This window comes from Candoia aspera, chromosome 1 (assembly GCF_035149785.1).
Source record: "Candoia aspera isolate rCanAsp1 chromosome 1, rCanAsp1.hap2, whole genome shotgun sequence".
NCBI lineage: Eukaryota > Metazoa > Chordata > Lepidosauria > Squamata > Boidae > Candoia > Candoia aspera.
Genome location: NC_086153.1, coordinates 198,077,688 through 198,103,655, shown reverse-complemented (window position 1 = coordinate 198,103,655; position 25,968 = coordinate 198,077,688). Strand labels below are relative to the sequence as shown.

At 38.6% G+C, this 25,968-nt stretch overlaps 1 protein-coding gene across 1 annotated transcript in view; it reads right to left on the bottom strand.

Moving 5' to 3' along the window:
- The window catches only part of KCNH7 (potassium voltage-gated channel subfamily H member 7), a 325,788-nt gene that overhangs the window by 25,523 nt on the left and 274,297 nt on the right, over positions 1–25,968 (bottom strand). The window contains exons 9-12 of the mRNA XM_063318289.1: positions 13,510–13,762; positions 12,313–12,518; positions 8,544–8,643; positions 1,807–2,055 (exon numbers count right to left, since the gene is read on the bottom strand). Coding sequence (XP_063174359.1) covers positions 1,807–2,055; positions 8,544–8,643; positions 12,313–12,518; positions 13,510–13,762 — 808 coding nt within the window. The remainder of the gene's footprint in view (positions 1–1,806; positions 2,056–8,543; positions 8,644–12,312; positions 12,519–13,509; positions 13,763–25,968) is intronic.

Genomic DNA, 25,968 nt, shown 5'->3' with positions numbered 1-25,968 from the left:
AACCCATTATTATCATATTTACCGGTATACATGTATTTTTAGTTACATTGTAGAGCCATACATTTAGAGATCTTGCAGAAAACATCCACGTTTTCTTAATTAATTCAGTTAACAAAAACAAATAAGAACACTGCCGATCAGACGGAACATAGTCAAAAACAGCAGACACAGAAAAATGAGCAAAGATGATTAGTTCTTAAATGCCCCAAGCAAAGAACAAGGAAAATTCATTTGGGTTTGTGTGTGATCACAGTGAAAATATACATGCCTTAAAATGGCTAAATATAGCCCAGAGAATATTGTTTTGCTAGGTTGCCTTGGAAAGTGTTGCCATAGCTGCAAGACATATTTCTTGCAGCCAAAAGGGAAAAGGTGAGCTTCCAAATTGCAAATATATGGATAGCATTTACAAAGGTCTGAGTAGCCAAGAATTTATGGAGAAATGGGATTACAGGCACACACACACACAGTGTGTGTGTGTGTGTGTGTGTGTTACTATGTTAGGCTGATATTTGATGGAGTGAAGTGATGTGGGATTAAAAACTGAAGTTCTTTATGCCAACATATTCATACAAAGAGAGAAATAAAAAAACACACATACCAATTGTGATATGTAGACATTGCTCGTAATATTGCAGTAATAGAACTCTCGATGTTTTGCACAACTTCATGGGTTTCCATTATCCCTAATCAACCGTCTTAAAGCCCTGGCAATTAAGATGCCATGGCGACATGGTTAGGAGATGATTTATATGTCTGATTAATAATTAGGCAAAACCTATTAAATGCTGGTCTGATGTGGCAAATGTTTGCTTACACTATAATCTGGAATGGCGTCCTAAACCTAAATCGCAGTATCATGGCATCTCCTGGTTATCAAAGAATGGGAAAAAAATCATGGCTATTTAGGGCTCAACTCTATCCTTTCTTAAAATAACAGCAGCACAATGCTTTTGGAGTGGTCAGACAAAACTCAGCTCCCGATAATAGCTAATTTATAGTACAAGATTGTAACATGATTTTTTCCCCAACAGGTGGAACAATACAGCTGTCATTAATCTGGGTGAGAGCAATCAAGATTTCAGACTTCACAGGAACAGGCTGATTTCAGAAACTGAAGACTCAGCACCAAATTAGACGAGACATGGGACTTTTGTGATCAGATAGGTCACTAGTCTAATCTTTTGTTTTTTTTTTGGACAAAGCTCACCGTTGAAGTACCAGAAATGTTTGAGAGGCTATTGTATGGGAAGTTCCAGTCTCAGTACTGCACTTTATGGCCAGGTGGGGCAGATGGTTCCCAGTGATCTTTTATCTCACGTGGTTCAGCTATAATCCACTGGTAATAGTATTGTTATGTCTTGGTTCAAATAAGCTTTTTTTCATTTGGCAGATATGTTAAGAGAGGATAGTTTTCCTCTCCTCTTTTGTCTGGTCTATAGTATTTGGCCAATTCCTGCCACTTTTGCATATCTCATGTAGGCTGCAAAAATCTGCATGATGACTAGAGGGCATCAAAGAGATAAAGAGAACTGACTCTTTGCTGCCATCAAGTGGTTCTCTGGAGTTTTGCAGCCCACATATGGTAAACTTAAGGATGACCATTCTGCCATTCTCTTTTGAAGAGGATATCCACTGAAACAGTCTCAGGCTTGAAGACGTTTACTACTAAAATGTTACAAACTTAACCTCAAGGGCTATTTTCAAGAAGAGTTTGACTATAAGGTTAAAAATCAGGTTGCTCTAACCATTTCCCATGAATTCTTAAATCTGAACACCTTTGGCAAAAGACTTTGCTGGGTTTACCTTTACAAGAGTGGCTTCGTCGATCACTTTGGATTCTTTCTGTTGCGTTTACTATTTCCTCAAACTCCAACACTGCTGTCTTGCCTAGTCCAGCTGGATAGCCTATTATCTCAGAAAACAAGGGTTTCTGCTCATCATCTGTGGATGACACAAAAGATGGAGACCTGCTTCTCTTTTCCACATAACGTTTCTTGGTGGCCTGGCTATGCCTGCTGTTGTCTGTAGAATTCTCATCTTCTTTGTCATAGTCTGCCAGAAAAGAAATTACTAGAGTCAATATTATACTTTTTATTTTTGTCCTTGGGGAAAATACATTATTATATCATTTAACACATTTGTTCTGCTCAAAGGATAATGTTATGTCAATGTCTTTTTATAGAACATGGTGGTAGGATTTACATCTATTTCCTCAAGCAGATCCTGTGATTCATCCACAGAGTCCCAAGTGGTACTGCTGGATTTTTTAAAAAAATGATGAGTACAGATAAATACATTAAATGAGAATAAATGTGTATTTACATACAGGATTCTTTATCTTTTTTTCCAGCACTTAATACATTCTGATTTAAAAAAAAACATTTCCAAATATTTGTAGTAAAGAAACATATGACTTTTTTTTTTTTTTTTTTAAAGAGAATGGTTTATTTTGAATTTCCATAGCAGCTTAGTAATAATACCTTGCCCATTTTAATTAGAAGAAACATACAGGGTCCAGATTGAAATCAGGACAGTATTGCAGATTGTGTTGGGTTGAAACTTTCTCTCTTGGCCTCTTTGAGCTCAGAATCTTTATCTACCTCCTCATACACAATAATGTTAATTTTTAAAGCCTCCATTGTTGGCAGTGAAGTTTTCAAAACAAAACAAAGTGTCTGAGTGTGTAGGAATAGTGGAATTCAGAACCCAGAGAGAGAGGTTTAATGCAAATATGGACAATATTCCCAATCCACAGTATGTCCTCTTCCTCTAATTAAAATAACATGATCTGAACCAGCTTTATGCTATATACATATTGTTACTCCTAAACACACATAGCCAACCCTGTAAATATGTGTAGGGTTTTAAGGTTTCAGCCTTAAAATCGTCCAATTTATAATCTGTTTCTTATACCCCCAACCATAAACAAGTCATTTCCCCCTTCTTTACTAAAATGTCTACTTTGTAATATGTTTCACAATCAGTAGCTAATTTTGCCCGTCTGTGTGCAGATGAAGATGGCACTGGGGAAGGGGGTGAATTACACTGAACTCTCTACCCCGCAACTTCTCTTAAATCTTCATAGAAAAAATTAGCTGGCCCAAGCTGGACGGAGTATTTGTCATGAGTAAGGATGGTGAGCAGGGGGCTCCCATCCAGACTGTAAAGCGCATGCGTAGCACTGAGAAATTAAGCAGCCATTCAAAGAGACACAGATCGGGACCGCCTTAACCCTTGGGGGTTATATGGCTGGGTTTTTCCCACGCTTATTCAGTTTGTTAGGATTCTGTTTATGTAGCAGTAATAAACACTAGAGAACTACTCCTCATCTCAGCGTGTGTCTCACTGTTAGGACATCAATCCTAACAAACTCCTACTCCCATCCAAAGAGGGAGGAACAAAGAAATTAAAGGAGAGACATTTGGAAAATGTCTTCACAAAACCAAGAAATTCTGCTCACCATCCTTACTCATGACAGTATTGTGGTTATAGCTTAAATCTGTGATCTTGCAAAGCTTGTTATCATGTTTACTAGAAATTCTTTGTCTAATAATTCCAAGAACTGTAACTGGATGAGCCAAACTATAATTGCTACAAGGATCTCTACCATCCATGACACTAGAAACATATTAATTAATTCATTTAATAAATAACCATTTCCAACCTTTCATGATCAAGGGTTATAGTCCAGGTAGCCCCTTGCATTCCAAATGTAGTATTAAGGAGGGAGGCAGGGCTATCTAAAGTCAAAACAGGTGCATGGACCAATATCATAGCACACTGGTTGAAGTTACTGTTCTCTCCCACAGGTTTGAGTTCTTTCCTTGTTGAGGACAATTACAAATCAATATGGTTCAGGGCAATCTCACAAAAACTCCAAATGTCAGCATCTCCAGGGAGGCGTTCCTAATGATAGATTAGGAGCGTGCACTTAGTGCATTTAAACCATGTATCAAAGACATGGAAGACAGGACCAGTCTGCTCTACCTAAGAATGTCTTTCTCAGCAGTCAAGCCCCTTTTTACAACCAGTGAGATACTTACACCATGTAACTGTTTCCAAATCCCAAAGAGCGCTACCTTTAGCACCCTTCAAGGCTCTCCCCACAGCAGTTTTGAGTGCTGATACAAAAAAGTCCCCTATGAGCAGAGACTCTGCCCCTGTGGACAAGGGGCTGTTGAAACCACAGCTCATGTCCTGCTATACTGTACCTTCCCTAAGGACTCAAGGACCTGCCTTATAACTCCTTACCTGGTAAAACACCTGGGAAATTCTGAATTTTTATGTACAGCTGTTATTATCAGATTCATTCTCTTTGAACATAGCTAAATTTTGTTATACCGCCTGTAAAATTAGGCAGACTTTGATTATCCACTGATGAATCCACCACCAAGTGTAATATTTTATCTTGCTTTGTTTTCACTTTATTTTTATTTTTTTAATGTGTTTGTTTGCAATTCTGATCAGTGACCGTAATAAAAATATTCATTCATTCATTCATTCATTCATTCACCTTTCATGATCCCCCAATTCTGCTGCTTGAGCTATCAGCCTCATTCTGCCTAACAGCATGGCCAGCCCTGCTGGAAAAGGATTATCGCAGTCATCTTGTGATCAGGACAATACCTGACCTTCATTTTGCTCCTTCATCATTGCCAGCAGGTGTGGGATAGCAAATGATTGCACTCTCTGCTCTGAAATGCACAACTGTCTACCTTAATTAGCCTCCTATAGGCAGGTTTGGATACCCTGTTTCTACTTTATCATTGCTGTTATTGTTTAAGCATGTAGATGACCATGTACAGCTCTGCTCTATGGCACTGGTAAATTTAAAATACTACCATGGGTTGTCTATCTATCTGCCCAGCTTTTAAGCACCAGATCTACAATATGTTTAGAAGAAAACATTTTAGGACAGGCTCATGATTATCTCAATATTTGTAAGTCCTGCTCCATCCCAGTCAAAGGAGCCCTAATAAGGACTACGTTAGAGATCATCAATACATTTATTCCTTTATTTATTTATTTGTCTAATTTATACAGCCACCCATCTCACAGAATGTGATTCTGGACAGCGTACAATAATAAAAAACATATAAAAAAAACTAACCACTTTTTAAAAAACAATCTACAAAGAAGAGCACCAATTGGGATTACTAGTAATCCCAGATTACATCCCAGATTAACAGAAAGAGTTATTATTGTTATAAGCAATACAGCCATTTTGCTAATTCACCACTTCCTTGAGATCCCCTCTCTATTCCTTTCTACTCTCCAGTACTCAGCACTCCCCCTGGAACTGATTGATTGATTATGTACCACCAAGCTGGTATCAACTTTTAGTCACCTCATAAATATTCTCCAGGATGATCTGTCCCCAACCTGGTTCTTCAGGTTTTATAACAAGGAATAGAAAATTTTGATGATTAAAGTTTCAATGATTTTATAGAAATAATTTTACTAAGGTTTAACTAATGGTAAGAGATTATATTTGTAAATGCATTTATATCTGTACTGAAGCAGGTCAGAAGTCACTTTCTTTTTCTGCTTTTTAATTCTGTACTTTTATAGTTTTTCTTTTTTCTTTAGTTCTGTATTCTGTCTTATCCATATTCTGTATTTTGTATTTTAACTTACCTTGAAAATTAATAAAGTTCTTTTAAAAAACCAAGGAATAGAAAGTTATATATATATTTTTAAAAAACTGATGTTATTTGAGTCACAGGAAAAATTATCAAGCCCCTAACACGAACAAAACCCCTTTAGTGAAAATTTGAAGAATGGCTGAATTAAAAAGAACCTGAAGGGGACATGAAATATGAGAAGCTAAACTATTGCTAACATCTGAAATAATATTTCTGTTGTGAAAGAAGTCTGCAGTGTGATTTTGATTTTTTTTACACCCTTACTTTAATGCTGAACAAACATTTCTTATGAAGCAAACTTGCAGTGCTGAATTAATTGTCTTATTCTCGGCAAATTAAGTGGCTGAGGTACTAATGCTAAAGGATAAAAGCTGTGTGCATTATCCACATTTTGTATGAAGCCAATGTAAAAATAGTTGCTATAGAAACTAGTGAGAAGAAAGATAAGATTTCAAAGAGATACTACCCCTCTTCAACTTCCGATAGTAAAAAGATATAAAATGATCTCATAACAAGGATCTCAAAGAGACAGAGTGAAAACCCGTATCTCTACTGTAACCAACTAAACCTAAATGTTGTTCATTGAAATAATCACAGTCTTCCCTTCTGGTTAATTCCTTTTTCTGTGGTCTCCTTTGTGTCATTTTTTTTTAAGATTTAAAAGCCCCTCAGGTCAAGGATTTATCCCACCATAAAGTTAAAAATGACTGGCTGGCTGAATAATATTAGATAGTATCTGAGGTACAGATGTTCTGTACTCTCCTGAAGGCTGTTAAGATCTGGCTTTTCCCTCAGGTGTTGGGCCAGGATGGGAGGTGAGCCCAGCATCTGTGATTTGGGAGGATAGCCTTATGGGGTTGGTGGTGCATGAAAGGTTTTTTACCTTGTATATTTTATATGTCTATATCTGATGGTTAGCCACCTAGGATAATTTTATATAATACAGGCGGCAATATACTTTTTTCAAATAAATTAAACTTCTGATTATCCATAAAAACAAGCACTGCCTCCTCACTTGATGGCTACATGAATGAACAAATAAATAATCTCTTTTGGGATTACAAAGATCACTTAAAAGAGGGAGTGCTACAGACAAAGACCTTTCTCTAAAGTCAAGAGCACCATCTCTATCTTTCAAGGGCCAAGCATTTTATTTAACCTAGTATATTTTAGTTTTAATGTGCTGCTTTTGGTTCCCCTGCATTTGATTGATTGACTGTTTGATTGATTTAATTTATTGAACATATTTCTATGCTGCCACAATCAAAAAGACTCTCAGTGGCTTGTGCAGAAAAGCTACAGATAAAAACACCCACAGTAGAAAGATAAAAACAACCATAATACAACCATACAAAGGTAAAACCACACAAAATAAGATAGGAATAAAGATAAAGAAGAGCTGAGATAGCAACATAACCAACATAACCAGGGGAAAGCTCTTTGGAGCAACTCAGTCTTCAAGGTTCACAGCAAAGAGGGAACTAGCCTGACCTCACCAAGAAGGCTGTTCCACAACACTGCCTTGTCTCAGCCCCCCAAACTTCCTGAAAGTGTAGGATATGCCTCATTTTCTCCTGGTTGATCTAAACAGTAAGGCCAACACTGACTGGAGCAGGCAGTCCTGCAGGTATCTGAGTATCAAACCATAAAGGGCTTTATAGGTCAAAACCAGTACCTGGTTGTATTATGTTGTACCCCATTCCAATACAATCTAAAACGATGAAAGGTTGTATAGAAGTGAAATACTTTGTTTTGTTCATGGCGTAGTGGACAAAAACCAACATGAGAATAGCAAAACATGTGAGACTGAACTTCCTGGAGGCAGAGAGAGCAAGAGAAATTTTGGTTATTTATTTATGTGCTCTCTGAAAGGGAAGTTAAGGATCGCTCCAAAGAATATTGGAGATTGAGTTTTTTTTCTTGGACCCCTATTCCAACAGAGTCTTCACTGGATCTTGTTTGTTTTTTGCAAATGAAATGTGTCTTTCCATTTAGTACAGATGGGCAAGTCTGGATCCAAACCAAAGAGTTAAGTTTTGCAAACTTCCACTGCTCTTAGTAGATCAGTGGGGGTGTAGCACTTCCTCTGAGTGAAGTCATAAAAGTAATTCATCTAACACCCTGAAAAATTTCTATTAAAAATTCATACTGGATATAGGCTGGAAAGTTACTGTTTCTTTTTCAGCGTGTTATTTTTATACACACACACACACATACATACATAAATACATATATATACATATATATACATATACATACACACACACACACACACACACACACACACACATACATATATATATAATAAAATAAACTGAAGGTCATCCAGGGAAGTAATCTCTGTCAACAACTTCTGAATGTGGGTGAAGAGCAGTTTAAATTTTCATGAAGGCATTTTCTCAACAGATTTGTTGTCTCTTTTGGCTTCATGCTCTACAGAGGGCCTTTGATGAAAAAATTACATAGTACTTCTCAACAATAAGATACTGAGCTAAAAGCTTTCTTGTGTAGGATGCAAGTAACTTGGAAAATACGTTTTATGCTGTACCAACAGTTCAGAAGTACATCAAAGTAGAATTATAGTGCAATAAGGGGAAAGGCCTGTTTAGTTTCATTAACCTTGAAATCGTACATAATGTCTACTTTGCAATAATCACCATTGAATCCAATAGAAGTTATTCCCAGGTAAATGGGTATGGAAATGCAGTAAAAGAAATGCAAGTCAAATAGGCATTTTTGCCAGATAAAAAGATATTGGCACCATCTATGTAAGGTACTGAGAAGTTTGAGCACATTATGACCATCACCAGTCTTAGACAAATTGGCAACAATTAGTATGTGTCTATGTGATTATCCTTGCAAAAAACATCATTTAATATATAAAGGCATCCTTACCTTTATCCATGTCACTTTCAAATGACAATTTCCTCCTTCGTAGTTTACCACTGTCACCATCCGAATCATTTGTTGTCTGTCGCCGCATTGTGAGATCAGCCTTGAAAAGTGAGACATCCATATATGATAGATCAGAGACATCTGATTTTATTTTAAACAACTGCTCACTAGTTTACTCTCAGATGGATCCAGGCTTCTACCGTCCAGAGGTGGAAGGGTTCCTTCTATTCACAGAAAGCTTTTGAACCATGGAGAGCTATTGATCCTAGAAAGTAGGGAAGGAAGGTAACCCTTCTTGTTGCCCCCAGTGCCTCTTTCTAAACTCTTGGAGGGTCAGTTTCCCCCCGCCCCCACAGAAGGTTGGGGTGTGGAGGGTGCAGAGGTATGGCGGAAAGGTTTCTCTCCTACTTCTGCTGGGAAGAGTAGAGCATTCCAACGCACAGAATTTTGTATATATGCAAACAACAATGGTAGCAATTCCTTTTCTGAGTAAGGCTCACAATTTTATATTAGATGTGTGGGTGATATTGAAGAGCAGATGTATCTTTAAAACAAAGAATGTTAATATAAGCACTGGAATGTTAATTAAAGCCCCCTTTACATCTTGTTCTCTGAGTAACTATTTAGAATTGTTTATTCTTTTTTAAATAGCGTGTTCTCAGAAACAAGCTAGTGAAGAAAAAATTGAAAACAATCCCTTATGGAATGTTTATTACTTCAGACAGTAATGTAAAAGTAGATTATAATTAGCTATGATGTTTAATTACACAATAACAGTAATAAAAGTTGATCTACATAACAATAAATCAGACAAATTATATGCTCTTTTGTTTTATCTCTCTAATTCTTCCTTCTATCATTTAGCCAAATGGAGATATGACTTTCATAGCTGAAAAAGCAGCTTTTATTTTGGTGGCTGCCCTTTATGCTAACATTTAATTATTTCTGCTCTTTGTGAAGAAATTCTGAGACATACATAGTCATTTTTCACCAAAAAAAGAAAGAAAGAAAAACACCACAGGATATTAGGTAGAAAACAAAAGGCTGATTACATCTTTCCTCTCAACACAGGAAAGATGTAGGCAAAAACTCTTAGAGAAAAATTAAAAATTAAAGAAACCTATCTGGAGTATGTTTACTGATAACATTCAGGCTGCAAGTAGAGTGTTACAGATGGTTTCAATGTTCAGACACATACTGTACATTCCTACAAATACAAAACCAAGCATTTTAGGGTAAAAGTTCCATATTTCTCCCTTGACACACTAGCTTTGTTTGCTTATGACCTGTCTTTTAAGGACAAGAATTCAAGTCCTCACTTGAATGATATGTCCCAAACTAGATGTGGGTCATTTGGTAACTACAAGTCAGCCTTTCTAAATGGTAAACAACCTTTTTTTTTTGGTCCCTTCGAGTCAGTTTTTGACTCCTGGTGACTATCTGAACAAGTCCCTGCAGTTTTCTTGGCAAGATTTTGGAAGTGGTTTGCCCTTGCCTCCTTCCTAGGGCTGAGAGGGAGAGACTGGCCCAAGGTCCCCCAGCTGGCTTCATGCCTAAGGCAGGACTAGAACTCACTGTCTCCTGGTTTCTAGCCTGATGCCTGAACCACTACACCAAACTAGCTCCCTAAAATAACCATTACCTGGATAAATTTATTTAGTAAATGCATTGCTTAGTAAAATACAGATTACCATTTACAGCAGCTTTCCCTAATGTGGATATCCTCTAGATCAGTGTTTTCTCAAACTTGACAACTTTAAGATGTGTGGACTTCAACTCCCAGAATTCCCCATCTTGAAGTTGCCAAGTTTGAGAAACACTGCTCTAGGTGCATGGACCTCAGCTTCTAAAATTCCCTAGCCAGCATAGGCACTGCTGAGAATTCTAGGGAATGTTGTCTAAAGATGTGGAGAGAACCCACATTGGAGAAATCTGATTTACAAATTGATTATTGAATTTTTGTTTAACCTAACTCATTTATCAGCCATTTAATTATAATTTTGATGTTGTCTTGTTACTCTACAGATTTAACTAGGTGAAGGTGTTTAGTTAAGTGCTCCTCAATAATGGGTTTTAAGAAGATATTTAATGTAATGCTCACCTTATAAGACCTTCATTCATCATATTATTTGCATTCATATTGTAAATTCCCTACAATTCTTTCTACTCTTCCTCTTGTATGGGGACTAAAGAGAAAGTTAGGAACCTTTGCTTTCCCTAGAATCTTCCTGTGATTTGTAGAGTTGGAAGGAGCCTATTACATCCTCAAGAACCACACATATAGCGTACCAGAAGCATCCCCAATAGATGGCTGACTAGCATCTGCCTGAACACATCCAACGAAGGGCGGTTGCCCTCTTTCTGGGTCATTGGTTCCACTGTCAGACTGCTGTTACTGCTAGGTACCATTTTCTAACATTCTTCTGGAACCTGCTTTTTATAATGTAAATTAAGTATTTCTGCATTCTGCATACTGAAATGAGAAAGGTCTTGATCTTCTATGTGGTATCTTTCATGTATTTGAAGAGTACTATCATATCTCCTCTCAGTTGGCTTTTCTCATAGCTAAACATACCAAGCTCCTTCAATTTCTCTCTATAGGTCTTAGTTTCTATTCCCCTAATTGTCTTCACTACCCTTCTCCTATTCCAATTCCTCTGAATTCTGCTTAAATGTGATGCTCAGAACTGGACACATGACCTAAGGTGGGGTGTTCCTCAGCAGCTGGCCACAGGTGGAAGTGGGAAGTATAGCCAGCCTTGCTTTTGCATTCTCACTTAATTGATTAACAACTGGCATTCAAAATAATGCTGACTGTTAACCTTTCTTTCTCTTCTATTTTCAACAAGCAGGGGAAAAGTTGGAAAACAGTGATATGATGGGATGTTCAGATGAACACCAATTCAGGAGAGGAACAACCCAAGAAGTTTTATCAAACCATGTGAGACTCCAAAGGTTGATAAAGGTGCGGATGGCGGAAGAGCAAGAGGAAGCCATTATATATGAGCAGAAATGGTTTAAATTTTGGGTGCCTAAGGAAGAACATCGAAACAGCACTAAACAACAGTAACGCTTTACTATTTATTGGAATCCAAATTTGGCCACCTGAAACATTTAAGTTACTATGCTGTATGGATAGGCATCCCTGCCTGGATTGGGTCTACAGATTGATATGAAGGAAACAGAAAAGAAGAAAAAGAAATGTATTTTCATATATTCTAATCTGAAGCAGAAGCTGTAGGCGATGAGAAAAATATGGTTAGCAGGAAAATTTAGGTAGTAATCTAGAGCTATTACATTTTTAAATATACATATACAGTGTATATATATATATATATATAGAGAGAGAGAGAGAGAGAGAGAGATTACTGAGATTGAATTTCCGATTGTGGATGCATTATTGGAAAAACTGAGCCATGGCTAATCTTATTTATCTATTAGGTGCTTAGTTTCTAAAAATGTCATATAATATAATTGCTGTTCTTTTCTCTGCTGGATATTAATATCTAATTGCTGTTTGTTTAAAAATGCATTTGTGTGTCTATCTATGTATGGGTGATCAAGCAGCATGTTCTTCATGCTTTAGTCACTCACCATGAAAATGAATAAGCAACGCAAAAGGGGAGAATTTAACAGGTTTTTTTTCCTTTGCTAATATTTATCTTTCTAGACCATTTGTTGATTTTGTTTTTGCCTTAATTTCATCAAGCTAAAAATCTTCATTATTATTCAGAAGCGAGAGGATATTCAAACACTGTAATTCACATACTTTTAGATGTTCATGTCTCAAGTTGAAAGTGAGCTCTAAATTGGTGAGAAACAGGTCTGAAAATTCAGGATACATATCCAAAACTTCTAATAAGTCTTCTCGTTGGATTTTATGCAAGTCACAGTAGGTTAGTGCTCTCACATCTGCATTTGACTTTCCTGGTTTTGCATAAAGATGGACCATCTCTCCAAAAATGTCATTTTTGCCTGCAACAGTAACAGGAAAGAAAAGTACAGTAATGATTAGATTTCAAATTTGCCCCTCTCCCAGAAAACTTAAAAAAAAAAAGACACAAATGTCTAAAAAAATGAGTATTTAACCACCAGTTATTTATTTTCATTTTTTAAAAAGCTTCTTTTATGGAAACCTCACTAATGAATCAATGCACATGCAATAGAGTAACATAATCCACTGTAATTATAGTCTTTCCCATATTTACTTAATGGCTGCCATTTTCCCAAGATGGTGGTTATTGCCTAAACAGAATTCATTGGACTTTTAGCTCTGGTGGTAAAACTGCAGTTTTGCATCAGATTTCAGCTGATTCTAATTTCTTCCTTTTCCATTGTCTTTTTCTAGTTAATGTTCTTGGAGTATTTATGATCCTGTAAAACTTTGTGAGGAGCATATGATTCAAACTCTTGACAGTAGGGATAGCTAGAGTTCTGAAGTCAGGGTACATGCTGGGAACATGTTCCTGCCATCATGCCTTCATCAGATTCCTCCATGTGTGGGTAGTTTATGGGAGTAATTGCTGGCAATCCCTAAAGGGTGAGCACTGAAGTTACATCATTGTTATGCCTTTTCTGCATTTTGTAGTTCTGTAGACATACAGTGGACATACCTATACAGTGGACACATATTTTTCCACTAGCATAGTATTAATGTACATCTGATCCTAATGTAATCTGAGCTTAATCCTATTTTGTCAAGTTGCAGTAGTTGCTTTTCTGGGAGTCAGCACCATTATACAAGTGGGGTTTGATTTAATTGCTTAATAACATATTCCTGTTCTCTAAATTTTGCATAATTTACCTTTTATGAAAAAAAAGGTTCATGTTGCATTCAGTATGATACTGGTGCATATTCTCTTTTCATTCATTCTAATATACAATACTGATTCTGCTCTCAAAAAGGAACTATTACTGAGCAAACCATTAAATATTTCCAGATTTTATGTTATTTCTGAATGCTTACCAAGAATTGCTACAACCATGTCATTCTTAAGAATTTCAATGGAGCCTCGGGAAAGGAAGTAAAGTGCAGTCAGAACATCACCACAGTGGACTAGTGTGTCCCCAGGAGGTGCGTGAGTAGTCTTAAACTTCATAGCCAACGCTCGGAGACACCCTTTACTGGCCCCTTGGAAAGCTTTGCAGTTTTGAAGTAAACTTTGGTTGAGGTGGAGACAGATATCAGCTTGTAAACATTCTGGAAACCCCTTTAGGACCTGATGAAGATAATGGAAGAGTTTAGTACAAGCAACCTGCTTGACCTCAAGTTTGGGAATGTCATCTTGCTCAATCAGGTGCCAAATAAACTGGCACAAGATCTGTACTACAATGGAGATCAAAATATAATCAAATTTTGATTGGCAGCACAGATATGGGTAAGAATATTCTAGATTGATACAGGGTGCAGTTATATGATGTTCTTTCATTTAGCTAACTGAATCAAACCCATCAGGATTAGATCTCCATCTACACACTATATGTCACTAGATAGTGAATGTGTCCAGAGCTGGATTCTTAATTTGATACATCACTGGTAATAGGACTGTCTTTTGGAGGGTGGGTATAACAGTATGCGGAAAAAACCGTGGGAGACTGGGGAAAGAGATGCTGCCAAGGGAACGGTCAGATAAGAGACAGCACAGCCCACAGCTGGATACTGAGATGAGCAAGAGGATCAGAAGAGACCCTCCCTAGTTTCTCAGGCTGTAAAGGAGACTGAGCAGGGAGAGAATTATACTTTCAGACTTGCAAGATTCTGTCAATAAAGCAGAATTATCTTATACGGCTGTGATTCCTATCTGGTTTACTCCACAAGACTGGCATCAATCTTGCAAGTCTGAAAGTATAATTCTCCCCACCCCCTGACTCCTTTCTGGCCGAGAAACTAGGGAGAGTCTCTTCTGAGCCTCTTGCTCCATCCGCTATCCATTTGCAGGCTATGCTGTCTTGCATATTTCCCTTGCTGTGTCTCTTTCCCCAGTCTCCCAAGGTCTTTCCCACATAGCGTTACAGTGCGGGCAGGAGTTCTGGTCATGTTGAGATGGGAAGCCTGTGGTCCACAAATACCTTGGAAAGAGAGGAGACTGTACCTTATTGGGCACCATGCAAATGGAGTAGGATGAAAAAGATGAATGTTTCACTGACTCAAAGACATGGAGCCAGCTTGTGCTGGAAGAAAAAATCCTCTAGTTTTATCAAGGGAAACTGACTAATGATGCTGATGCAATTCTTCATCAGTGGCCAAAGTGGTGGCTTACTCTTGCCTTGGCTTCCAGCCAAATCCTCCCCCTGCCCTGGCCAGGTAATCTTGTGAGAGGTGTTGATTCAGGCTGGGCCAGGGAAAAGCTTCCTTTTGGGTTGGAGGTCCCTGTTGTAGGAAAAATGAACAGACAGGGGGAGGCACAGATTTGGCCTTGCTTAATTTTGAGGTTTATGGAAGCAGCAGGATATCTGTTAATTGCTGCCAAGGACCAAACTTGATGTAGGTTAAAGGTCTCTACATGATTTTAAAAAAGCAAATAATATTTTTGCTGGTGGTGGAGGTGGCTGCTGATTAATGGAACAGCAGCAGGTGGGATCAAGGAATCTGGCTCTTTCCTCCTTTGCTCCAACCTTGACACAAGCAGTCCTTTGATGCTGCTACCTGCACTGAGACATTTCCTTTGATTGCTAATGGTAGCTTCACATGAATTATTTTGTTAGGTCTGCTTCAAGGGAAGAAAAATCCACCCCCTCCGCCTTCTGTGATTATGAAAACGATTAATCCATCTCTGGTGACAACCCTTCAATGTCTCTGAAACCTGGCAGAGTCAGAGAGAAGTTCCCACTAGTCTTTCCCTTCCTTTCATCACATTTGCATTTGTCCTGTTAAAAGGTATGCTCGCCACTGGTTGTGGAGTTTGGGGGCAGCTGAAAACCCTTTTCACCGTTCCACCAGCAGTTTGCCTTTATCGATTCTCAAAGTTCTAGAACATCGTTGCCCACTATCCAAAGGCAGAGCTGTGTTCCTGAGCCTAAGAAAGATGGATTGCAATTCCATCTCAAACAGTAGCTGCAGGACCTGAATTCTGTGCCTTTTCCTTTCTTCCCTAAATCACCTGTGTATTATGAAGGAGAGCTCAGCTGAGAAGAGGAAGTGCTTTTCAGGATGCGACCCAAGAAGAGTAAACGGGATTTTACATCAATCTACCACTTTAAAGGAATTTGTTACATTCACATGTTCACATAATGCATCTATATGCATGTTAAGTAAATAATACAATATAATTCCAGTGTTTAAATCTTTATGTTTTTGTTCCACTTCAGCACAATAAAGGTCTGAGCAGCCATTTAAAGAGTTATAACCTAAGCATTAATCCTATTCCTTCAGCATTAACAAGCAAAATATGGACGATTGTTATATTTGACATGTGAATACCGCTTCAGCGAAGTGAAGCTAAGAGTTAAGAAATAATTTTACATAAATGAGGCTTGCACTGCAAAAGAACAAAAAACAATTATCATATAAAAGTTGTACAATTTAAGGTCCATTCAGCTGTTTATGAGACATCCCTAAGGATAAAGAACCAATGAAATAATCAAAAACATAAGCACTCCTGTGAAGTAATAAAATGTGGCCTGAAGCACAGTTTCTTTCAGTTTCTCATTTTTGCAAAAGCTGGGTTATCTCACTTTCATTTAAGTTTTATATATAATCCTTGACTTGAAAATTCACTTGCATTTTCATGCACATTTTTTCTTAATATTTGCATTCAAGGTAGCTTAATATGCACATTTTTGCTAATAATTTTATTAAATATAAAATCTTTACATTTGTTTCAGTAATATATACACTTCTTCTTTAAACTATACTGAGCAGGGTGCTGGATCATGATTCTTATGATCTTTTTACACATTGGTTTTTGAGTGGAGAATTGCATTGCAAAATTCAGGGAAGTGCAAATTTCTTGAAAAGGCAAAATTAAGTAATCTCACTTTAAAATGCAAAGGAAACAAATGTGATTCCTGAACCCCCATCATTACTTCCTTCTCATCTCATCCACCTGAAATGGCGTTCCTGCTCAGGACATTGTGACCACATAAGAAATTGGCAAAGGCAAGAATAAAAGGCACTTCTTAGGTAACTAAAAGTCAGCTACATCTAATAAACAACAGACATAGTTAACTTGGTTCTGCTTCTCTAAGCAATTAATCTGCACTTTTTAAAATGGCCTGATCCTAAAAAATGATAATAAAGGATCAGCACTGTGATTATAAACTTCTCCAGCAGCATAATGTTATTTATTCTTTATTCAGTTGTCGTGGGTCTCAACTGAATGTATGGATATTTAGGATTTGATCCCAAGAATGACATCTTGTCAGCATAAAATATTGGATATCTTATAAAGTTATCTTTCCCACTAAAAGACCTCTTTTGTTACAGATTTATTTGGATGAATTTATCACATCAGTATACCACTAAATCTTACGTTTCATGATGGTTTTTAGTAATAATGCACAAAGTTCAACACAGTCATAAAAACAACATACCAAATCATTGCAGCTAAAACGATAGTTCATTATAATCCAGGTGACATCCACCCTCAAAAGCTCTCTGGAATAGTTCTGTTTTCACTGCTTTTCAAAAAAGCACAAGGGTCAGGAGAAGGCTGTTCTGCAAAGTAGGTCCCCCACTGAGAAACACTGCCTCTGGGTCATTATTGATCTCATTTTTCTTACACAAGGGAGACCCAGCATTCCTAACTGGGATGAGCATATTGAATGGATCCATTCTACCTGGAGAAGGGGGTCATACGGGTATCTAGGAGCCACGTCATGGAGGCTTTCAAGGTCAAAGCCAGCACTTTAATGGCATGCAGAAACCTCTTGGAACCCAATGCAGTGCCTGCAGTTTGGATGATATATGGCTGCAGAAGGTCTCACCTGCCAGCACACGGGGAGCTGTTTCTGCACCAATTACACTTTCTGAGTGGTCTTCAAAGGGACCCCCATGAAGAGAACACAGCAGTAGTTTATCCTGGTGGTATGAGGGCATGAGTTATGGCTGCCAGATCCTCTCACTCAGGGTAGGGCTGTTAATGGGCATACCAGCCAAAGCTGGGTGAAACTCCTCTTTCCACGGCTTCTACCTGCTCATCCAGCACCCAACATAAGTCCGAGAGGGCACCCAAATCATAGACTTTCAGGGAGTGTATTTGCATATTTTAAATGGCAAAAGATGAGTAATGAAGGCTATAGACTTAAACACATTTATGAGGGAATAAATTGGATTGATTATAATGGTTGTGCCATTACCAAAAGCCATGCTGTACTATATAACATTAATATGTTCTATCAGAGCAGACCTGTGTTCATAATTAACTGCTGTAGTGATATTGGGGATAGGGAAATTCCATGGCAAGAGATTCAGGCATTGAAAAAAATGAAAGGCAAATCTATACCCATCAATCCAAATAAGGCTATAGAGACATCTGAAATCCACAAAAATAAATCTCTAAAACAACTCAGTCAGGAGTGGGAAGGTTCCTATTTCAGGAGAGCTTTTTAAAAAGGAGAGGGCTAACCCCAATTTGCTTTTGCCTTTCATCTTCCTTCCTACCAGAACTGGTCTCTTAAGGTGGCTGAAAGTCAGGTAAGAAGAGAACCCCTACCCATAGAGCTCCAAATTGGAAACCAAGGAATCATTCAGCAAGATGCTGCAGGGACTAGTGACGCTAAGATGCAGATTAGAATATCTTATTTTATGGACTGACTGGAGTTGGGGAATTTCATTCTGGGTGTGTGTATGAAAGATCCTGGCTGTGGGAGTGGAGGACGAAATCAACCTCTTCCAAAACCATTGTTTATTTCTTCTTTTCTGCCTTTCAACTTCCTTCTAGTTCTTTAGTCTTGATAAGCATAATCAAGACTTGAATGCTTAATGAATCAATAGCTTTCACTTTAGAGGGGGAAAGGACGACTAGCCTTTAGCACACATTTACTCCCTCCCAGCTACATTTTCCAAGCTACTGATGGAAAGAGAATTGCCACTTGCCTCCTTCTGAGTAAACAGGGCAGAGAGGGATTTCTATGGGGAAAGGGTTGGCAGCAGCATTATGGAGGCAGCTCTTCCTATGAGTTGTGGGTAGATAATAGTAGGGTTGTGAGGAGGGCTGGGAGTCCCCTAGTGGGAGCCAACAGGACCCAGCCCACCACATTCCATGGGTACATGCTCACATGCACCTCACTGCAAGTGCACATTCTGATTGTTTGTGTTTGATGTACACAACAGTGTCTGCCCTGCCCTTCCTCATCAAAAATAAGTTGCTCAAAGTGGCTAAGAAATTATATACATTATATATGATGAAAAACTAACATAATTAGCACAAGACTATCAGATGAAAAATAGTGCAGTATCAGGAGGAAAAAGACAAGAGCCAATTTAAAGTGACTCTAAAAGTTTAAAAAATAGTATTTACGTAGGAATGTTTTTAGAAGCTGACTTCACAGAGGAAGACACAAATAGAAGTCCTGACCTCTTGGGGCAGAGAGTTCTTTCCTTAGGGCCCTGCAGAGAGCAGCTCATCTCCAGTTTTTGCCAACTGTGGAACAGGCTTGAAATTCATAGAGCTGAAAGGAGCTTAATTCGTTGGATTGGATCTATGTTTGCATAGCTATTTAAAGATCATGTTTTCGATGACTTGGAAAAGTCTACATCTAGATCAGTCACAACTAGTATCAGGTTGTTGTCGTTCAGTCGTTAAGTCTGTCCGACCCTTTGTGACCCCGTGGACTGTCGCACACCAGGCCTTCCTGTCCTCCACTGTCTCCCGGAGTTTACTTAAATTCATGTCCATTGCATCGGCGATGCTATCTATCCATCTCATCCTCTGCCGTCCCCTTCTCCTTTTGCCTTCAGTCTTTCCCAGCATCAGGGTCTTCTCCAGTGAGTCCTCTCTTTGCATTAGGTGGCCAAAGTCTTTGAGCTTCAGCTTCAGTATCTGTCCTTCCAGTGAGCAGTCAGGATTGATTTCCCATAGGATTGACTGATTTGACCTCCTTGCAGTCCAACGGACTCTTAACATTCTTCTAATTATGTGTTAATTCAATGTGTACTGTACAAGAAGTACTGTGTACTGATTATATTTATACTTTGATATCAGCCAGGTCATATATGTTAACACTGTTGAAAAGTGCATATTCTGGGGTTATAATCCTTTGCTTAAGTCCTAAAAGGAATGATTATATTTAGAGATATACTCATAACAGTGGAAAGAGTTTATAGAGTTTATAGGGAATACATTTTGGCCACATTTTCATAGAACAAGATATCTAGGCCAACAGCAGTCTGTCTCTGTCTCTCACCTGGCAAAACTAACTAATGTTAGATATGCTTAGTCATTAAGAATGGTTGACTATTTTAATCATCAGGAATAGTTATTCATTCTATTTTGCCTGTTGGTGAATTTTTTTGAAAAAAAAACAGCAGGGATCACTGGAATCATCTTTTAAAAAATGCTTAGAGTGTACACGTTTTCTTCCCAGGAGGTTATACTTCTGATTCCCTTTCCCAAAAATTTGGATTTCTGTGGAAAACAGGTGTTCTAGAAAAGTTACTTTCTGGGCCTGTGTTCATTCCTTAGAGCTCTCCCATTTTAAAAACCTGCAGTAGAGAATGCCTGAAAATATAAAATCCTTTTTAAAAACACAATCTTAGGGAGGGCAAAATCGCATGTCATAGATTGTTCATCTCTACCTTTCCAACAGTCAAGAAATATGTAGCTTATACTTCTCTGATGGCTTTGAAATTCATAGGGGTAAAAAGGAGATGGATAAGGGGAGTTCCATGCAAAGGTGGAGGGTGGAGGAAGCTTGGACTTGCCTATTCTGAGAGCCCTCTGTTGTGGGAAAAAATGCCCACTTTAAATGAGGAACAAAAGCAATTGGCGATAGATGCAACAAAGTAAAATTTATTGGCAGCTACAGTGACCACTGGGCTCCTCGCCAAAGAACTGCAGAAGAGCCCTGAACAAAGCAAGATTACAGGTTATCTATATATTTGGTTTGTTACACTACAGAAGAAAGATTTTAAAAAATATAAATCAGTGTGATCCTTGCACTGGAATGCCTTTGACAAGAGTTTGGTGGGTAACCTTTCTATGATGCCCCAGCATTCCTTCACACTATAAGGATTCTGTCCTACTGTCATCTTGTTCTGTGTAAACAATAGCACTTATTGTATCCGCATACTTCCTCCTTTTACACCATTCCATTAACACTCAAAGGAAGGACGGTTGTCTGGTTTCTATTGTCTGCCTCCACTCTAGGGTCACAGCACTAGTCTTTATTTCACAATGTAATCCTACTGTAGTTCTAGAGTCGCTGTACACGAGATGGGCAGTGGAGAAATATGACAAATAAACTAATGAATGAGCTATTTCTAAATAATAAAGAGGGAAATGAAGTACAGATGAATGAAGCATAAATCAATATACTCCACAGCTCAAATGATCCTCCATCAGACGTAAGTGATAGAACTACGCTGGACAAGCCGTTAGCATTTTCAAAGTGCATCATCCAAGCCAGTCAGATATCACGCTGCCTTTGGGGAGCACAGAGTCAATAAAAGCAGTGGAGCGGTGAGGAGATGAGCTTCATTGCCCACTGACCATGTCATGAGTAAGGATGGCGAGCAGGGGGCTCCTTTCCAGACTGTTAAGCGCATGCGTAGCACTGAGGAATTGGTGAGCCATTCCAAGAGGCACAGATTGGGACCGCCTTAACCTGCGGGGTTTATATGGCTGGGTTTTTCCCACGCTTGTTCAGTTTGTTAGGATTACTGTTATGTATTAGCAATAAACATTAGAGAACAGTTCCCTGTCTCAGAGTGTTTCCTGGGAGTCAGGACAGACCATCTCCCCACTGGGTGGACCTGTTCTCATACCCCTGTTAAAGTAGTTATTCTCCAACCATGGGTTCCCCCCCCAAAAAGCCATTGTTGAATGGGTTTTTCACAAAACCTTCTTACAAGGTATGTGCTGCTTTCTATCTGATAAGAATCTGATAGTTGCCATTAATGCTTTCATTCTACAAACTGCTGCAACCCAGTGCAAGTAGGTCTGCCCTGATTCATAGCAGTGGGAAGTCAGGGAATTTTACAGCACTGTTTCAATTTCTGCATTTTCTGTAATCTGCAGTGTACAATTCAAGCTCTTGATTCTGAAGGATTTAATACAGCATTGCTATTTTTATCACATCTGATTGGACTACCTGGCCAAAAGGTACACATATTTCAGCTTTGCAGGTTTCATACAACCTGCTTAATCAGATCAGGTAAAGACTTAGCAGCTGGAATCACATGACATGCTAAGCTTCAATGGTTTAATCTTGGTTAAATGTTTTGTGGCTTCTTTGTGAAAACCCAGCCTGTTTGGTTAGATTCAATATACATATTATGATCACCCCGATATCTCAAGGTAACCCAAATCACCCCATGGAATGAATCTCTGTATCAAGATTAATTCAATCCAGCTCACTCCACACTGAAACTATATATACACTTATTTTATGAGGTAATATATTGCAAGGATCAATGTATGTGAATCTGGAGAGAGGAAAACAGAACCTTTACCTTATATTTTAGCACTCCTTAGAACAGTTCATAGTGTTTTATATTTTGAATAAGGATTTTATCACTGCTATTAAATTCAATACAACATTATTTCTCAATTGTAATAATGCTGCACTGCAGAGGAAATGTATTTGCTTTTTTTTAATCTGTCTGTTTGCCAGAATTTGGAAGGCTAATCCAGTGACAAAATTGAAAATACCAGTGGTAATAATATCTGAATCTTCATTCGATCTGTACCTGTTTCTGTAAAGTTGGAAAATGGTATGTAGAAGATGATGAAAAGAGAAGACAGCTTTTCTGTATTTGTGAGGGTTCACTGGTTAGACCACATCAAACTTTAATATCTTATTATTCTTTGTGGTTTTTGCATTATATCACACTTGAGAGCCTTCTGGCATCAAATTATGGTCATCTGAGCCTTTTGAAACATAAATATTATTCTCCCTATGAAGGAATCTCTAAAAGTTGGAGTCAAGAGGAGCAAGGAGCCTGGCAGCAGGTACTTAGGAGCTACTAAGGTTACTTTATAATTTTTGCTACTAATCAATTAAGCCTCCTTAACCAGATATTATGATATCAGCTATTGTCTACCAGTCTGTAAGTCAGAAATCAAGCAGTGCTTGGATACAATCCAAAAAATGACAGAATGATCTCAATTCGAATTCAGGGCAAGCCATCTAACATCACAGTGATCCAAATATACGCCCCAACCACAAATGCTGAAGAAGCTGAAGTAGAGCAGTTCTATGAGGATCTGCAGCACCTACTGGACAACACGCCTAAAAGAGATGTTATTTTCATCACAGGAGACTGGAATGCTAAGGTGGGCAGTCAAATGACACCTCGAATTACAGGTAAGTATGGCCTGGGAGAACAAAACGAAGCAGGACATAGGCTGATAGAATTTTGCCAAGACAACTCACTCTGCATAACAAACACTCTCTTCCAACAACCTAAGAGACATCTTTATACATGGACTTCGCCAGATGGACAACACCGAAATCAGATTGACTACATCTTTGCAGCCAAAGGTGGCGGACATCTGTACAGTCGGTAAAAACAAGACCTGGAGCTGACTGTAGTTCCGATCACGAACTTCTTCTTGCACAATTTAGGATCAGACTAAAGAGATTAGGGAAGACCCACAGATCAGCTAGATATGAGCTCACTAATATTCCTAAGGAATATGCAGTGGAGGTGAAGAATAGATTTAAGGGACTGGACTTAGTAGATAGGGTCCTGGAAGAACTCTGGACAGAAGTTCGCAGCATTGTTCAGGAGGCGGCAACAAAATACATCCCAAAGAAAGAGAAAACCAAGAAGACAAAGTGGCTGTCTGCTGAGACACTAGAAGTAGCCCAAGAAAGAAGGAAAGCAAAAGGCAACAGTGATAGGGGGAGATATGCCCAATTAAATGCAAAATTCCAGAGGTTAGCCAGAAGAGATAAGGAATTATTTTTAAACAAGCAATGCGCAGAAGTGGAAGAAGACAATAGAATAGGAAGGACAAGAGACCTCTTCCAGAAAATTAGAACCATCGGAGGTAAATTCTAGGCAAAAATGGGCATGATCAAAAACAAAGATGGCAAGGACCTAACAGAAGAAGAAGAGATCAAGAAAAGGTGGCAAGAATATACAGAAGACCTGTATAGGAAGGATAACAATATCGGGGATAGCTTTGACGGTGTGGTCAGTGAGCTAGAGCCAGACATCCTGAAGAGTGAGGTTGAGTGGGCCTTAAGAAGCATTGCTAATAACAAGGCAGCAGGAGATGACGGCATCCCAGCTGAACTGTTCAAAATCTTGCAAGATGATGCTGTCAAGGTAATGCATGCTATATGCCAGCAAATTTGGAAAACACAAGAATGGCCATCAGACTGGAAAAAATCAACTTATATCCCCATACCAAAAAAGGGAAACACTAAAGAATGCTCAAACTATTGAACAGTGGCACTCATTTCACATGCCAGTAAGGTAATGCTCAAGATCCTGCAAGGTAGACTTCAGCAGTTCATGGAGCGAGAATTGCCAGATGTACAAGCTGGGTTTAGAAAAGGCAGAGGAACTAGGGACCAAATTGCCAATATCCGCTGGATAATGGAAAAAGCCAGGGAGTTTCAGAAAAACATCTATTTCTGTTTTATTGACTATTCTAAAGCCTTTGACTGTGTGGACCATAACAAATTGTGGCAAGTTCTTAGTGGTATGGGGATACCAAGTCATCTTGTATGCCTCCTGAAGAATCTGTATAACGACCAGGTAGTGACAGTAAGAACAGACCACAGAACAACGGACTGGTTTAAGATTGGGAAAGGAGTACGGCAGGGCTGTATACTCTCACCCTACCTATTCAATTTGTATGCAGAACACATCATGCGACATGCTGGGCTTGAGGAATCCAAGGCTGGAGTTAAAATCACTGGAAGAAACTTTAACAATCTCAGATATGCAGATGATACCACTTTGATGGCTGAAAGTGAAGAGGAACTGAGGAGCCTTATGATGAAGGTGAAAGAAGAAAGTGCAAAAGCTGGCTTGCAGCTAAACCTCAAAAAAACCAAGATTATGGCAACCAGCTTGATTGATAACTGGCAAATAGAGGGAGAAAATGTAGAAGCAGTGAAAAACTTTGTATTCCTAGGTGCAAAGATTACTGCAGATGCTGACTGCAGTCAAGAAATCAGAAGACGCTTAATCCTTGGGAGAAGAGCAATGACAAATCTCGATCAAATAGTTAAGAGCAGAGACATCACACTGACAACAAAGGCCCGCATAGTTAAAGCAATGGTGTTCCCCGTAGTAACATATGGCTGCGAGAGCTGGACCATAAGGAAGGCTGAGCGAAGGAAGATCGATGCTTTTGAACTGTGGTGTTGGAGGAAAATTCTGAGAGTGCCTTGGACTGCAAGAAAATCAAACCAGTCCATCCTCCAGGAAATTAAGCCAGACTGCTCACTTGAGGGAACGATATTAAAGGCCAAACTGAAATACTTTGGCCACACAATGAGAAGACAGGACACCCTGGAGAAGATGCTGATGCTAGGGAGAGCGGAGGGCAAAAGGAAGAGGGGCCGACCAAGGGCAAGATGGATGGATGATATTCTAGAGGTGACGGACTTATCCCTGGGGGATCTGGGGGTGTTGATGACCGACAGGAAGCTCTGGCGTGGGCTGGTCCATGAAGTCACGAAGAGTCGGAAGTGACTAAACGAATAAACAACAACAACAACAAAATTGTGGTATTCTTTTATAGCATTCAGCACATATGTTTCTGCTTTAAGACCATAAAGGGATCTCTAAGTATTAAAGATGGGACAAAAATTATGAATCTATTGCTCTGCCATTATATAAAAACATTCACAAACCAACATGACTAGGACATTCAACTAACATTTATAAATATAACTAACATATGTTCAGAATCTGCTAAGATATATTTTATATTTTAATCTAAGATTGCAAAATCAGTATGGTTGACTTGATGTTTGGAAATCCATGGAAGCATGAAAATTAGGAAAGGAAACACAGGCATGACTCTTCTCTAAATTGTGTCTTTCTGTTAGGAACCACTTGAAAACTAGTCAATTCTGAATGCATACAGCAGAGGAGAAGAGATGAACAGAAGTGAACTGAAATCATAATCATTTCAATCTGATGTACTGACAGAGAATTAGAAGGAGAAGTTCAAACATTTTTGTATTTCTTTGATTTAGGCTCACCTGACTCCAAATGACTCTGTGCGGCTCACAATTTAACAAAGAAAGTAAAATACAATATTCTTCAAAAATGTAACCAGCAAGAAACTAAATAAGT